The sequence below is a fragment of the Bos grunniens genome, chromosome 4 (assembly GCF_055505025.1).
Source record: "Bos grunniens cultivar Pamir isolate PY7600 chromosome 4, Bosgru_T2T1.0, whole genome shotgun sequence".
Lineage (NCBI taxonomy): Eukaryota > Metazoa > Chordata > Mammalia > Artiodactyla > Bovidae > Bos > Bos grunniens.
The window spans coordinates 43,523,291-43,540,874 of NC_141168.1; the positions used below are offsets into that span (position 1 = coordinate 43,523,291).

Sequence of the window (17,584 nt, forward strand, 5' to 3'; positions counted from 1 at the left end):
AAATCACTGACATAATGAGATAGGATGTAGTTGTTTAAAAAACAAGGTAGTGCGTCTCCAGAATAGCATCAACTAGACTTTTAGGTGAAAAAAAAAAAAAGCAGTAGAATGCAATTTAACATATACTGTTGTGATTAGGCTAAGTCGTGTCCAACTCTTTTGTGACTCCAAGGACTGTAGCCCGCCAGACTTCTCTGTCCATGGGATTTCCAAGGCAGGATACTGGAGTGGGTAGCCATTTCCTCCTCCAGGGAATCTTCCTGACCGGGGATCAAACCCAAGTCTCCTGCATCGGCAAGTGGATTCTTGACCACTGAGCCATCAGGGAAGCCCTATAACATGATAGTTTTTGTAAAAAAGCAGAATAAAGTGTATCTTTGTGCTTTTATATATCCTTCGGAGAATACAGAGAAATGTTTTCCAGTGGGTGTCTTTGGGTAGAGGGGTGAAGGCCTATGGGCAGAGAGGACTCTCATCACACATTCCTTTCACCTGTACTAAATATTTCAAATTTCAAAAACATTAATTTTAAAACAAATCTATAGTATAGTTTGTCCTCCATATCCACAGGTTTTTTTTTTTTCTAATTTTATTTTTAAACTTTACATAATTGTATTAGTTTTGCCAAATATCAAAATGAATCCGCCACAGGTATACATGTGTTCCCCATCCTGAACCCTCCTCCCTCCTCCCTCCCCATACCATCCCTCTGGGCCGTCCCAGTGCACCAGCCCCAAGCATCCAGCATCGTGCATCGAACCTGGACTGGCAACTCGTTTCCTACATGATATTTTACATGTTTCATTGCCATTCTCCCAAATCTTCCCACCCTCTCCCTCTCCCACAGAGTCCATAAGACTGTTCTATACATCAGTGTCTCTTTTGCTGTCTCATACACCGGGTTATTGTTACCATCTTTCTAAATTCCATATATATGCGTTAGTATACTGTATTTATGTTTTTCCTTCTGGCTTACTTCACTCTGTATAATAGGCTCCAGTTTCATCCACCTCATTAGAACTGATTCAAATGTATTCTTTTTAATGGCTGAGTAATACTCCATTGTGTATATGTACCATAGCTTTCTTATCCATTCATCTGCTGATGGACATCTAGGTTGCTTCCATGTCTTGGCTATTATAAACAGTGCTGCGATGAACATTGGGGTACAGGTTTTATGTCCACAGATTCAACCAATCATGGAGCAAAAATATTCGGGAGGGAGCTTCCCTGGTAATCCATTGGTTGAGAATTCACCTGCCAATGCAGGGGACATGGGTTCAATCCCTTGTCTAGGACAAGTCATGCTGAGGGGCAACTAAGCTTGTGCATAACTACTGAATCTACATGCCCTAGAGCCTGTGCTCCACAAGAGAAGCCACCACAATGAGAAGTGCCCACACAACTAGAGAGCAGCCCCAACCCTCCAGAACAAGAGAAAATATGCCTTCAGCAGTGAAGACCCAGCATAACCAAAAATAAATATTGGAAGGACTAACCTGGTGTCCAGCAGTTAACACTTTGCTCTCCTAACGCAGTGGGCACAGGTTCCATCCCTGGTCAGAAAACTAGATCCCACATGCTGCAAGTAAGAGCTGGTGCAGCCAAATTAAAAAATAATATTGGAGAAAAATATTCCACAAATTTCCAGAAAGCAAAACTTGAATTTACCATGCGCTGACAACTATTTACAGAACATTTACACTGTATTTACAACTATATATAGTATTTACAGTGTTTTAGGTAGTATCCAGAGATGAGTTAATGTATTTGGGAAGATGGTCCAATCTTGTGTGCAAGTGTTACGCCATTTTATGTAATGAATTTGAGCATCTTGTGGATCTGAGTATCCGAGGTGTCCTGGAACCAATCCTGCATGGATTCTGAAGTATGACCAAATTTGGCTCACTTCAAATTATTATTGGGACTTCCCTGGCAGTTCAGTGGTTAAGATTCTATGCTCCTGAAGCATGGGCTCAGGTCCATCCTGAGGGAACTAAGGTCAGGGAACTAAAATCCTGCATGCCACTCGGTGTCAGGGAAAAAAAAAAATACACACACACATACAAAAAAAAACATGTAAAACACACACACACACACACACACAAACCCTTCCTAGTTACCTGTGAAGGTACAACAGATGAAATATGATGGCTGGGACACACTTTACAACAAGCCAGTAGGAGGAAGTGGTGTACAGATGCAGCAAGATGGACCAAATGTGAGGCTGAGGCCCAAAGAACCTGGCCCAATTGCTCTAGTTTTCTTCCATTAGAAAACAAAAATACAATCCTGGGAACACAGGACATAGCAAATAATTACATTACCAAAATTTGAAGCAATTCTCTGGAGAACTCTATTAAAACTCTAGTAATTCTGTTAAGATTATTTTGCCTTTTCTATTGCTACTTTGTTTTCTAGAAACTACAAAACTTCACACATGATAACTGTAGATCTTCTCAGTATAGAAGCTTCTTCAAAATGTGTGCCAAGATTCAGTAAAATCCACACTTAGAGACAATCCTATAGAACTGTTTCTTCAAAAATTAAATTTTAAGGAAAAAAAAAGAGACCTATAGATTAAAGAGAAACTGAAGAGCTATCAGTAAAATGGAGACATAGTGTATGGATCCTGATTCAAACAAACCAACTGTAAAATTAGGAAACAATGAGGAATATTTGAATACTGACTGGATATTTGTATTACAAAATGTCTTAGCTGTCTTAAAATAATGGTATTGTGGTTATAGTCTAAAAAGTACCCCTTCTTTAGTGACACATACTTAAGTATGTAGATATGAAAATTAATCATGCCTGGAACGGGATTCAAACTAATCAACATGAGGGCTGAGGAGGGATATAGGTAAAACAAAATTGACCACAGGATAACTGCTGAAGTTGGAGGATGAGTACACGGGGGTTCATCATACTATTCTCTTTATTTTTGAAAATTTCCATAATAAAATAAGTTTTTAAAAATGAGAGTTTTATACTGGTATTGTATTAGAAAACATTCAAGAATTTCCATTGTCAATGAAGACTTCCAGGCAGAAAAAATATAATTTCCTGATGGACCATTAACTGGTACACTAACTTAAATCTTACAATACTTAGAAACTGACAAAAATATTTTAAAAATATTGTACAAATTACTGAATATTACTGTACCAATAAAAGATCACTAAAAGCTGGAATTTTAAGCCAAAAGCAGACAACTTACATAATCTTCAATTCTAGGTTTAAGTGTGTGGGTTCTGGAGTCAGCCAAATCTAAGTTTGTATCCTACTTCTGCCTTTTTCGATCTACTGGATAAATGTTTTCTGGCAAGCCATTTAACATCTGTGAGCCTCAGTTTCCATACCTTTAAGATGGGGGTAATAAAATTTCATCAGTAAAGCACTTAGTACAGAACCTGCCATATGGTAAGTACTCATTTAATTCAAATAATTTCACACGTATTTCATCAGTTCTTGAAATATTCTAAGATCTCTGAAATTTGGATGCATCTTATAATTGATGGCATATCATGGTTTAATTGGCAGTTTTTCTTTTTTTAGTGGTATGTAAAATAATTGTATATACTACAAATAGGTAGCATCTAAGATCCAATATAATATGGTATCAATGATAGAAGCAGATTCCCAATTTCTGATTTTTCTGAATATATAACCAATTTGAAATACTAAAAATTTCAAAGGATAAGCAAAGTATTTCCAACACAGCACAAACAGTTTTGAGACAAGTTATTTTTTTTAAAAAATGGTTTATCAATTCCATTTTTGTATAAAACACAAGGGAGAAACCTAGCCAATCAACACAACTGTTGCCACATGAAAAGGTACTTTTATCAAACTTCGATTCTAAGAACGTACAAATGTTTCTTTTATCATGTCTACAGTAATTGTCTATGGTTTTCCATTTAACTGTTTTAAAAATTCCACATAACCCCATTATTTCTTCTGTCCCGTTACAGTACAGTGACAGGGAGGAAGAGGGCTGGTTACGACAGCTCTCTAAGCAGTTTTCTGCTGTCCCTTCTTTCCAATCAGAGACTTGTGGATGTGAGGGATCACTCCTAGAATGAAATGAAATGAAACGGTATTAGTAGAAAAACTATCAGTTCAGGCCCTCAACCCCAAAGAACAATTCACAAAGAATGAAGATGTTTTTTTTTTAACTGAAGGATAACTGCTTTACAATGCTGTGCTGGTTTCTGCCGCACAACAACGTGACTCAGCTCTAAGGATACATATATCCCCTCCCTCTGGAGCCTCTCTCCCACCCCACCAGGTCATCACAGTGCATGGAGCGGAGACCCCTGTGCTATACAGCAGTTTCCCACTAGTCATCTATTTTACACATGGTAGTGTATCTATGTCAATGTTACTTTCTCGTTCCTCCCATGCTCTCCTTCCCCCTACTGTGTTCACAAATCCATTCTCTATGTCTGAATCTTTATTCCTGCCCTGTAAATAGGCTTATCAGTAGCATTTTTCTAGATTCCACATACGGTGTTAATATACGGTATTTGTTTTTCTCTTAGAATGAAGTTTACTTAAGTATCTATACCAAGGGATCTTCATCTTGGGGTCTGGGAACCCCCTCTAAAACTGTATGTAAAATGGTGTGATTTTCTGTTTTTTTTTTTTTCTTTTTTTTTTTTTTGAGAAGAGTAACCACGGCTTTCAAGAGGTTCTCCAAATGTAATCCAAAAAGGATGAAGAACTGACTCATTCAGTTACCCTCAGTCTGACTTTCAAGAGCATCACATTATGCAATTTCTCAAGATGATTTTTTTCAAACACAGTTTAAAGGATACAGGAAATATTTTAAACACTTGGTTTCAAATCTCATCTATGAAATTTAGCTAAAGAACTTCCTTTTAAAAACAGCATTGTATGTGGAGAAGAAATATTCAGATCATGAGAAGAAGCCTAGAAAAGTAAGATTTAACACTTTTGGAATTTAACCTTCTATGTTCTCAGTACTGGATCACTGATCTGAATTACGTATTAGTCATAAAGGCCAATAACGTCTACGTTGAAGAGTAAATAATACATACCACCCCCAGCTATGGTAGCTTTGATAAGAGAATCCAACTCTTCATCACCACGGATTGCAAGCTGCAAGTGGCGTGGAGTGATCCGCTTAACTTTGAGATCCTTGGATGCATTACCTGCCAGCTCCAGCACCTACAAAGCACCCATGAGACAGCATATCAAACAAGGGTGAAGTGTTTAAGGATTCTGTTTAGACTTGCAATTATAGCTAAAAGATCACTATAGCATCTACACATAAAACACAAAAGATACATAAATAAACCAACAATAATTTATTTCCAAATTTCTACAGTAAGGTTATAGAACTCTTAGTACTTCATTTGGTCCTTTTATATTAATTCTCTGCAAAATAACTAGAAATGAGCAAAAATCATCAACTTCTATAGCAAGAAATAAGTGTTATTATCCCTTAGCCAAGATTCTAATTGTGAACATCTAGAAAATGATTATATTTTAATATACCCGAGTAGTCTAATTTTTCATAGCCCTTAACACCTGGAATTTATTGCTTACAACTTGTAGAAAAGTTTAAAAGTATAAAGATAATTCCTTATTCAGAATTTCTAACACCGCTGGGCTTTATAATATGTAGGCAGTATGCCAGAAGCCCTTTATTCTATAATGGGAATTTTCAGCAAGAGTAATTTCAAAGTCCCAGCTGGCCATAAAACTGCATTTCTCTTTTCTCATCCATAGACTGTACTGGCATTATAAAACTTTTGATGGAAACAATACAAAACTAACTCCACAGAGTCTCCTGATTTAAGCAGAGTGGTGGAAAGCCTTGGTATAACATATGGAACAATCAGTATGCTTTAAAAACCACCAGCACTCTCTATTCCATTCTCCTCTGCAACCCTGAGTAGACTGAGGTGAGGTCAGGCACCACCATCTTTTGAAAGCTTTTGCAAGTGATTCTAGTGTGAAACGAACACTGAAAAGTTAATTACCTCCAAACTCAGATTTCAGTATTTCCTTTACTTCTAAAACCCCAAACTTAGATATGTGGAAGACACGTGTTGATTACATATGTGTATATGCTCGTGTGTGTGAGTGAATGTGTATATTTACTTTATTATTTAATCTTAACCTAAAAAGTCGTAAGTTCCTAAGAATAAAGAAAATGGGAGTTCAGATGGGACATGAACGTTCTGAAGCAGAAGCCTGTATCTTCACATAAATGAACAAAATGCATACCTTTCTGAAAAGCCTGCAGCTAAACAAATATTAATAAAAACTGATATAAAAGTGATAGAGAAAGGCTCCTAACTAGTACCAACAAAAATATTACCTACACAAAAATCCCTCCTTGTGACACAGTAAAGTTGACACTATCAATGTTAAAGTAAATGGTAAATCTCCAATGGGAAAACAAATGATTTGGTAAAGTTAATGAAATGACAGCAGTGATAATTAACACACAGGTTAAACCTAAACCTTTCAACCTAGCTCCCAAGCACATCTTTCCCAAGTAAGAATCTTCCCCTTGCTTCTACTAGACTGGCTAACTCTATCACTTGACTTGCTTGCTACTCAAATTACTCTCCTGGTTTGGAATGCAGTTGGAGGAGTCTCATGATGTCCCTTTTGTTTTACTTAGGAGAGATTACTATGGAGGAAGTGATGGTCCATGAATTAAGAACTTTTGCCCAAATAACTTATCTAATTTCCTGAAAAGTCAAACTGAGTTATGATACAGCAATTTATGTGTACAACCACACAGAGCACCAGGATTGATTAGGTCTTTTACCAAATTTCATGTCATCATATCATCACAGTAAGAGTTGTGATGGACTTCCTTGGTGGTTCAGTGGTGAAGAATCCACCTGCCAATGCAAGGGACATGTGTTTGATCCCTGGTCTGGCAAGATTCCACATGCCGTGGAACAACTAAGCCCATGTGCAAAACTGAAGCTTGTGCACCCTAGAGCCCCTGCTCCACAACAAAAGAAACCAATGCAATGAGAAGCCTATGTACTGCAATAAAGATCCAGTGCAGCCAAATTAATAACTAATATAACATTAAAAAAATGTATGATCACACTGGTAAAACTTTACTCCACTTTAAATTTTTATTAACTAAGAGTTATCCTGTAACTTCACCAATACTTTTTTTGTTTTTGGCCATGATGCCCAGCATTTGGGAATCTTTCCTGACCTGGGATCAAACCTCCCTGCAGGGGGGTGCAGAGTCTTTACCACTGGACGGACCATTAGTGAAGTCCACAAATATCACCTACTGCTTATATACATAGTTCAGAATTAGTTTAATTAGCAGTATGGTATTTAAATTATTTTACACTTGTTTGTCAAGTCACTTAAAAATATGGATTACTGATGCTCAGTTCAGGCTTTCCTAGTAGCTCAGCTGGTATAGTTCAGTCGTTCAGTCATGTCCTACTCTTTGTGACTCCATGGACTACTGCACCCCAGGCTTCCCTGTCCATCACCAACTCCTGGAGCTTGCTCAAACTCATGTCCATTGAGACTGTGATACCATCAAACCATCTCATTCTCTATCATCCCCTTCTCATCCTGCCTTCAATCTCTCCCAGCAACAGGGTCTTTTCCAATGAGTCAGTTCTTTACATCAGGTGGCCAAACTATTGGAGCTTCAGCATCATTCCTTCCAATGAATATTCAGGACTGATTTCCTTTAGGATTGACTGGCCTGCTCCTCCTTGCAGTCCAAGGGACTCTCAAGTCTGCCCCAACAACACAGTTCAAAAGCATCAGTTCGTCAGCGCTCAGCTTTCTTTAAGGTCCAACTCTCACAACCATACATGACTACAGAAAAACCACAGCTTTGACTAGATGAACCTTTGTTGGCAAAGTAATGTCTCTGCTTTTTAATACACTAAGTTAGTCATAGCTTTTCTTTCAAGGAGTAAGCATCTTTTAATTTCATGGCTGCAGTCACCATCTGTAGTGATTTTGGAGCCCCCCAAAAATAAAGTCTCCCACTGTTTCCATTGTTTCTCCAACTATTTACCATGAAGTGACGGGACAGGATATCATGATTTTAGTTTGAATGTTGAGTTTTAAGCCAGCTTTTCACTCTCCTCTTTCACTTTCATCAGGAGGCTCTTTAGTTCTTCTCTTTCTGCCATAAGGGTGGTGTCATCGGCATATCTGAGGTTATTGATATTTCTCCTGGTAATCTTGACTCCAGCTTGTGCTTCATCCAGCCAGGGATTTCAAATGATTTAACTGCATATAAGTTAAATAAGCAGGGTGACAATATACAGCCTTGATGTACTCCTTTCCCAATTTGGAACCAGTCTGTTGTTCCATGTAGGTTCTAACTGTGGCTTTTTGACCTGCATACAGATTTCTCAGGAAAGGTGGTCTGGTATTACCATCTCTTGAAGAATTTTCCACAGTTTGTTGTGATCCACACAAAGACTTTAGCATAGTCAATGATACAGAAGTAGATGTTTTTCTGGAACTCTCTTGCTTTTTTGATGATCCAGAGGATGTTGGCAATTTGATCTCTGGTTCCTCTGCCTTTTCTAAATCCAGACTGAATATCTGGAAGTTCATGGTTCATGTACTGTTGAAGCCTGGCTTGGAGAATTTTGAGGATTCCTTTGCTAGGGTGTGAGATGAGTGGAATTGTATGGTAGTTTGAGCATTCTTTGGCATTGCCTTTTTTTGGGACTGGAATGAAAATTGACCTTTTCCAGTCCTGTGGCCACTGCTGTGTTTTCCAAATTTGTTGGCATACAGAGTACAATACTTTCACAGCATCATCTTTTAGGATTTGAAATAGCTCAGTTGGAATTCCATCACCTCCACTAGCTTTGTTCATAGTGATGCTTCCTAAGGCCCACTTGACTTCCAGGATGTCTGGCTCTAGGTGAATGATCACACCATTGCAGTTATCTGGGTCATTAAGATCTTTTTTGTATAGTTCTCCTGTGCATTCTTGACACCTCTTTTTAATATCTTTTGCTTCTGCTAGGAGAAGGCAATGGCAACCCACTCCAGTACTCTTGCCTGGAAAATCCCATGGGCGGAGGAGCCTGGTGGGCTGCAGTCCATGGGGTTGCAAAGAGTCGGACACAACTGAGGGACTTCACTTTCACTTTCATGCATTGAAGAAGTAAATGGCAACTCACTCCAGCGTTCTTGCCTTGAGAATCCCAGGGACGACGGAGCCTGGTGGGCTGCCGTCTATGGGGTCGCACAGAGTCGGACATGACTGAAGCAACTTAGCAGCAGCAGCAGCAGCAGGTCCATACCATTTCTGTCCTTTATTGTCCTAACTTTAAAAGTGAGCACACCAAAGTTCTGTTTGACACTAGTACTGGCTGAAAAATCCATCTAAAAACTGCTATTAAAAGAAACTAACAAGAGTGAGTCTTTTTGTTTCAAACTCATACTCCATGGGTTTCAGCCATTTATGTCTAGGACAACTCTGGGATTCCAACACATAATTATTTCCACCACTAACCTCAGCAGTGAGGTACTCCAGAATTGCAGCACTATACACTGCAGCAGTGGCACCGACCCTTCCGTGGCTCGTGGTACGAGTCTTCAAATGTCTATGGATGCGGCCCACGGGAAACTGAAAGAGAGACCATCAAAACGGGAAACACTGAAGTTTTAACATCACGTTACTGAACGTAACGAACAGCCGAATGACATAAGTAAATCAAGATAAAAAATCTGGTTACATTTATTAGAAGCCAAAATTATTTGCCAATTAACAGTTCTTTGGGGTTGTAAGTTAGTATGTCCTAATAATTAGCCCCAAATGGTCATGCCTAATTTTACACCCCCTGAAGACAGAATTTAAAAACAAACAAAAAACACAGTTTTACAAATTAATTCCTGCATAATATGGAGTCATTATACAAAATAAAGAGAAACTATGCAGTATAGTCACCAACTGCACATTCCACAGGACCTAATAACTGTTATTTCTATTTAATTAATTCCTTCACATAACAGGCTCATGTGACTATGAACCTCTACCACCTTCTTTAGGCCCCAACTTCATTCTTCCTTCCTCAGTTTCAAGAGGTAACCTGATAGTTAAGAAAACCAATATTGTGACTTCCTACTTTATGAGAATAGGTACTTTCTCATTTCTACAGTACCCTAATCCCACTTGTCTATGCCTCTGACTACATCCACCCCCACCCCCTGACTTTAAGGACCTTCCTCATCCTTACTGCTCCATCATTCAACAACTCCATTACCTCCTTTTTGCTGGCTCCTTTTCTGCACAGTTCAAAGGTCTCTACACGTCTAATCTAGTCTACTGTAACTGCCTCCACTTACAGCCTAAACATCCCTTTTCAAAGGCAAAATTTAAAAGTAAACTTGAAACCTCTTTCTTGTCACCCATTTTCTCCCAAACTTGGCTTCTGTTAAACACCATTCTTAAAGATCAACAATAACATTTTAATTATCAAATCTACTAGCCACTTCCAGATTGCATGCTTCAGAAGAAAATGCATGACTGTTCTATTTACATTCCTTCCCTAATTCTAAGGTCCCCAAGACCAGGATCTATGCCTTACTCCCTTTTAGATCCTCAGTGATTGACATGTTGTCTGACACAGAGGACCTTGAAAACCATTCTTCTCAGGCCACAGGGATTACACAGTTCTAACAATGACTACTCCTCAGTCTTCATTGTTTGACTCAAATATGTCAAATACGGTGAGGAGTCCACCAATGTCTATTTGTTCTTTTCTCAAGCACTACTGAGGAAACTCATCCATAGCACAAACTACCCATTTTACTTAAGTGATTTTAAATTTGTAATTCTTTTGATCACTTCTCTTGGAAAGCTAGACTCAAATCTACAACTTTTGGATATTTTCACATGGATATTTTACTGAATTTCCAAATGATTCCACTTAAATTTTTATTTTATAACTTGCTCCTACTACAAACTCCCCTTAGGGTCTAGGCCTTAGAGAAACTTCTGATCTTCCTCTCAAACCTGTACCTCTCCTCTCATTTTTTAGGAGCATATATATGCCTTCTATTCTTTTCCATCCCACTCAAGTTCAAGTTGGAGAAGGAAATGGCAACCCACTCCAGGACTCTTGCCTGGAAAATTCCATGGATGGAGTAGCCTGGTAGGCTACAGTCCATGGGGTTGCAAGGAGTCGGACACGACTGCGAAACTTCACTTTCTTTCTTTCTTTTTATAGTTCCTTTTGGAGAAGGAAATGGCAACCCACTCCAGTGTTCTTGCCTGGAGGATCCCATGGACAGAGGGGCCTGGTGGGCTACAGTCTATGGGGTTGCAAAGAGTCAGACACGACTAAGCAACTAACATACACACACACACATATAAGTTCAAGTATGCGTTACCTTATTCCTAAACCACTGCAATAACCTGTAATCTGTCTTCCATCTGCAACTTCAAGGTAAGGATACCGCAAATAAATTCCACTTGTTTTTTTTTTGGCTATGCAGCTTGCAGGATCTTAGTTCCTTGACCACAGATCAAACCCGGGCTTTTTGCAGTGAGAGCACCAAGTCCTAACCACTGGACTGCCAGGGAATTCCCTCAAATAAATTCTAATTGATATTTGCATGATGCTCCAAAACAGAGAAAGTACCCATAAAGGGTAAGTTCTTGCCCCTCCACTTCCTTCAGTACCATTCAGAAAATGTCATCTTCTTCCTTAAAAATTTTGCATCACTACCTTATAGTCTGGCCTTCAAACTTTCCTGTTTAAAAAGTATCTCTTATATGTAAGGCAATTAATTCTTACTCACCCAGAAAAATTTGAGTTTATGGATTAAAGTTGCAGCAATTCATATATATAAAATTTGAAATTACCTAGTGTTCCTGAGTATATATAACTTAGTCTACATTTGAAGGTATTGGGAAAGACTCAGAGGACTAGTGGACAGTCCATTCTTCTATTTTATCCTGAAAGCTGATATACCACTACAAACACCTTCTTCAAAACGAAAGCAACAGCATACTCACTTCAATATGATAGTTTATAAAAGTACTAGAAACATAATTATTATCTAGAAATAACAGATTTTAAGACAGCAAAATCACCAAATTTGCCTAAGATGTTTTCCTAACTTGTCGCTGCTTAGAAAAGAGTACAAATTAAAAGGCTGTTGCTTTGTTGTTTGTATTTTGACCAATTAATTTCATTATCAAAGGTCAATAGTACATTTCTGTAATTAAAGAAACATTTGAGTCATGAGTTACAACTGTTAAGAAATTAATTTAATAATGAATCAGTTACCTGTAGCCCAGCTCTCTGTGAGCGAGACACTGCCTTGGCCTTGGCCTTCCCACTGTCCTTTCCAGCTTTGCCTCCAGCCTAAGTGAAAAAAGTTCCAGATGAAGAATCAAAAATGCTATTTCAAAAATATCTAGGAAACAAAATTTCTTCTAGTTTTATTTTAGGTAGTTAAAAAAATTCTCTTTCAATTTTAAATATACATGCCATATTGCCATTTATTGATTTATATAAAGATGAAATCAAAACTTAAATATTTATTTAAAATGAGATTTCTAAAAATTTGAACATATTTTTCAAATTTCAGACTGAAGAATATTCATCATCAATGTAACTCTTATGTTAGAAATAGTTCATAATAAAATAATTTTTTAAATGTTAGCATCTATCATTTCCATAGAAATATTCAGAACTTACCTCTTTTGAGAGGAAAAAAAATACCATCTTGAGAAAAAACAACAACCCTCAAAAAATTAAACGCAGAATTACCTTATGATCTAGCACTTCTGGGCACATACTCAATAATTGAGAGCAGGGACTCAAACATATTTTGTATACTATTTGCTATTTTATTCACAGCAGTATTATAAATAGTAGCTAAAAGACAGAAACAACCTAAATGTCCATCATGGAAAATTGTGGTATATACTGTAAGAATGAAGGAAATTCTGATACATGCTACCGCACGAATAAATCTTGAAGACATGATGCTAAGTGAAATAAGCCAGTTGCAAAAGGACCAATATGTCTGATTCCACTTAACACGACCTACCTAGTCAAAATCACAGGAACAGAAAGCAGAAGGGTGGCTGCCAGAGGCTGGGAAGAGGATGGAATAGAGACTTGGCAGGCATTTTAAAAATTGCAAAATGGTCACTGTTATGTGTGTTTAAAAAAAAAGAAAAGACATTCAAACTTATTCTTAAGGAGTTAAAGAAAAAACACTTTCAAATGATAGAAATGTTTCTCAAATAACCTGAATGTTCACAAATAGGACACAGTATATAAATGCAATGGAATATTATACAGCCATTTCAACAAATGAATTATAGACATGTGCTGATATGGAAGAAATCACAATACATATTTGGGTAAAAGGCAAGGTATGTGCAAGCACAGTGAGCTTTTGTTTATGTAAAAATGAGGTACTGCAGAGTATGTGTGTAACATACACTTCTAGAAGGTCACACAACACACCAGAAAAGTTATTTGCTACTAGGGAGGGAATATTAAGGATCTGACTTGAGAAGGAAACCAATACTCCCTTTTGAACTGCTCGATTTTACTATTTAAATCTATTTCTTGTCTGTTTAAAAAAAAAAAAAATCAGTTTACAAAACTGGCCAGTTGTTTGAGGGTATTTGTGAAGTAGAAATGGCATATCCCTTTTGTAATGCTTTATTTTTAGACTAAAAATCAACTATGTATGCCCCATACCCCATGTCTCAGTTGAGCCAATGTTTATCTCTCAAATCTATATTTAAGGGAAAAAAATAAAAGGCCGTGGCAGTTGTTAGGAGCAGGAACAAAAAATGAATAATTAGTATCTGTCTTAAATTTAATAATCTAGCAAGAGAGACTGATTTAAGTTTAACAAAGAGAACTGAGAATCTTTAGATTTCTACAAGAATGCCTCATATATTTTTAATAATTTCTGACCATGCTGCTATACAAGAAAAAGATACTGCATCATCTTTGGATTTCTGAGGTCAGTTCAAGTAACCATGTGTTTTCACTTATTCTTCAAATAAATCTTTTCAGCTCTATTTGCCCTGATGTAAAACATAAGAAACATCTCAACTAGTGCATGAGGCTAAAACTATAATCATTATTTCTCTATGACTGAATTATGAAACACAAAGTTATCAATAAAAAAGTTATTAACTGCAAAACTCCTCAGGTTTCCCAATTTACTTATCTTAAGCAATTCTATCCCTACCGTTTCAAATCCATTACATTTGCTGTATAACCTATTTGTTTTTTAAGGAAGTAGGCAGGAAATCAGTTTTTAAAAATCTCAGTAAATTAAATGACTATTTCCGTGGCTTGGAGAGTCCAGATACATTTCTTATACTCAACAAAAACAAAATTTTAATTAAACTTGTGAATATAAAATTGCATAGTAAATGAATACTTTCGTTTCACAACCTCCTCAAAGTATAAACACACCTTCCCAACTTCGCACAATCATTTTAATACGTTTGCTAAGAAACAAAATACAAGCACGATAAAATTTTTTATTCTGAAAACTGAGTTAGTATTAACCTGGGCTAAGCATCTCCAGGTAGAAAACATGCCTATGGAGGCCAATGGAGTATATTTCATTCAGAAAAAGTTGCAAACTGGATGTCAAGCAAGTTGCAAATTTGTTTAACAGATACATGTTCACTGCCCATCACGTTTAAAATTTCAAAACAAGAATGACAACTCCACGCCTCCTGTATTTTTAGCCATGCGAACGTGTATGTATTTTTAGCTGCTGGTAAAGGGACAGCCAATATATGGTAGGTTGCTAGAGATTAAACGAATGACACCTTTTGAAACCAGCAAGCATCACGAGAATTGTCGGCTCGAGCAAATCAGTTTACAGAGCAGATGTAATCTATGCCAGAGTCTGCCTGTGAAAGCGCTTCCGTTAACGGCACAACTACAAGTTACAGAGCCCGGGTGCTACCATCCACAAGGTCGACTCCAGATCTAAGACGCGAGAACGTCACAATAACCACAATTTCTGTTTGTGGTTCAGCCTCGGGCAGGGCTGTCTCCGGAGGGCGCTCGGGCGGACACCACTCATCGCCTCGGCTCTACTGCTTCACTCCCGCGCAGGGCACGGCCCCCCTCCAACGCCTTTCCCTCTCAACTTCACAAGGAGCCCGGTTCCCTCCATTCGCGTTTCTAAAAAGCCGCACTTTTCTTACCAACGCACAATTTATGACTCAAAGTCAGTCGCAGCAGCAGCGGAGGTGCTGTGGAGCCGCGAGGGTTGTCCTGCTCAGGGACACCCGGCCTCAGCCCGCGCACCTCGATTCGCGCCGGCGCCGCGGCGAGCGAGGCCGGGACCGCTGGCAGCCCGGGCGCCTGACGCCCGCCCCACCGATGTCGTCGCCGCCTGACGCCCGCCGCCTCAACAGGTAGCGGCGCCACTCGGCCATCGCCGCCCTCCCGGCCGCCCCGCAGCCCTCACCATGGTCTCGGCCGCTCGTGCCCTCGGTCCCGCCGAGCCGCCGCCGCCGCTAGCGCAGCACCGACCGCCGTTGCCGCCGCGGCCGCGAGAGCCCGGACAATAACCGGGGCCCGCCTCGCGCCGCCCCGGCCAATGCCCGCTCGCCTTGCTCGTTTGAACCCCGTCTGCTGCCCAATCGCGCACTTCCTTCTAACCAGGGCCCGCCCCTCAGCCCCTCCTCCCTAACGGCTGTTTGTTTTTGCACACGGCCCGCGGAGGCGGAGCCTCCTACTCCTACACAGACGCGCCTGTGCGCGACTGGGGGCGGAGCCAGACGCCGTTCTCCGCCTGTCTACAAGGCCCAACCTGATGAACGGAGGAGCTGACCAATGAGAGCTGAAGGCTGGCGGAAATCAGCCGATAAGAACATCGCCCGCGAGCAAGGGAGGCGGACCTTAGGGAAAGACAGCACGATTGGCCATGGGTGGACAGATTGGTGGCTGCGCTGGCTTTCCCGCTCTTTCTCAGCGTCGATTCTAGGGTTTCTGAGATTTGCTGAGATTTGATTGGGAAGTAAAGGGTCGTGTTCGTTGCTTCTCCTCGTGGTTTTTCACAGATTCCGAGGATTTCTCTGTGCTAGCGGGGACTCGCTCCGCGGTGGGCACTATTTCCAGGCCCGGCAGCCCTTCTCCGCAGCGCCTTCCCGTTGGCCTTAGGTTAGCTGCTCGTTGCAAAGGGAGAGAAATTAGGAAATGGGGTTGGAGTCCCCGCGCCCGCTGCGAACCTGAGGGACCGGCGCGAAGCAGGGCTTTCTCACTTGTCAGCCTACGGCTGCTCCCCACTCCCCGCAACCGCGGCAGCCCCTAGGCGGTGTGCTGGCCCGATCATCCCCTGGACCGCACCGCCCCTGGTTGCCAGGTCCCAGGCCCAGGCTCCGGGCCAGTTCTCACCCGCTGCAGTTAGGAACCTTTGCTTCTTTTCACAGTTGTCTGCATTGACCGCGCCGGGCAGCGTTCCGAGTGTGTGGAGCCGATGGTCCCCGCGGAGATTTTGTTCTGGCGGGATTTACCAAGGCGGGAATTTCAGAAGTATACCAGATGGGCAGATCCTATCCCAAAGTGAGAATTCTCTTCTGACATGGAGAAATAACGTGGGGTGGGGGGACCCCTGATTCTCTTAAGGAAATGTAACGAGTTCCAGGAGAGGAAAAGGCAGAGTTTCCACATAAGAGTTTGGAAAAATATGAGTGAGTTCAGTTCAGTTCAGTCGCTCAGTCGTGTCCGACTCTTTTCGACCCTATGAATTGCAGCACGCCAGGCCTCCCTGTCCATCACCAACTCCCGGAGTTCACTCAAACTCACGTCCATCGAGTCGGTGATGCCATCCAGCCATCTCATCCTCTGTCGTCCCCTTTTCCTCCTGCCCCCAATCCCTCCCAGCATCAGAGTCTTTTCCAGTGAGTCAACTCTTCCCATGAGGTGGCCAAAGTACTGGAGTTTCAGCTTTAGCATCATTCCTTCCAAAGAACAACCAGGACTGATCTCCTTTAGAATGGACCGGATGGAGTGAGGGTGTTTGGAAAAATAATGAGTGAAGGTGTAGATGAACGTGAGGAAGGAGGTGCCTGAAGACAGGGGGAGGAAACCCTGAAAAGGTGCAAGAGTTGGGAGTCAATTCAGTAAGCAATAACCATTTTTAGTTAATTGCTGCTCCTCCTTTCGTGTTTTTGGCCTCAGTGGATGGCATTATACGTCTGCCAAGGCATCCATCTGTGACTTCACCTTCAACCAGTCACCTAGTGGTTTGTTGGCACTGTTTGAAGGCACTGTGCTAGGTCCTTGGGATTCAGGGATTGGCAAAATAGACTTGTCCCTGCCCTAACAGTCCTTGATAGCAGGGGTGAGATGTTAAAAGAAGTAAATAGACAAATGTGTGAATTATAATAAATGCAAGTGCATAGTAGGAAAAGAAGGTGTTTTGAGAGAAGTGGAGGAGATGTAATTTACAATGTTCAGCCCCTAAGTGGTGTCTAACCCTTTGTGACTGCATGAACCGCAGCATGCCTGGCTTGCCTGTCCTTCACTATCTTCCTGAGCTTAGTTAAACTCATGTCCATTTAGTCAGT

At 40.4% G+C, this 17,584-nt stretch overlaps 1 protein-coding gene across 1 annotated transcript; it reads right to left on the bottom strand.

The window, feature by feature from the left end:
* Window positions 1–2,920: 2,920 nt before the first annotated feature.
* Window positions 2,921–15,585, bottom strand: H2AZ2 (H2A.Z variant histone 2). The gene is made up of 5 exons (XM_086396150.1): window positions 15,481–15,585; window positions 12,300–12,377; window positions 9,518–9,631; window positions 5,064–5,193; window positions 2,921–4,076 (listed from the first exon to the last, which is right to left on the bottom strand). Exons 1-5 carry the CDS (start codon window positions 15,481–15,483, stop codon window positions 4,015–4,017), a joined length of 387 nt encoding a protein of 128 aa, XP_086252276.1. The 5' UTR covers window positions 15,484–15,585; the 3' UTR covers window positions 2,921–4,014.
* Window positions 15,586–17,584: the final 1,999 nt, after the last annotated feature.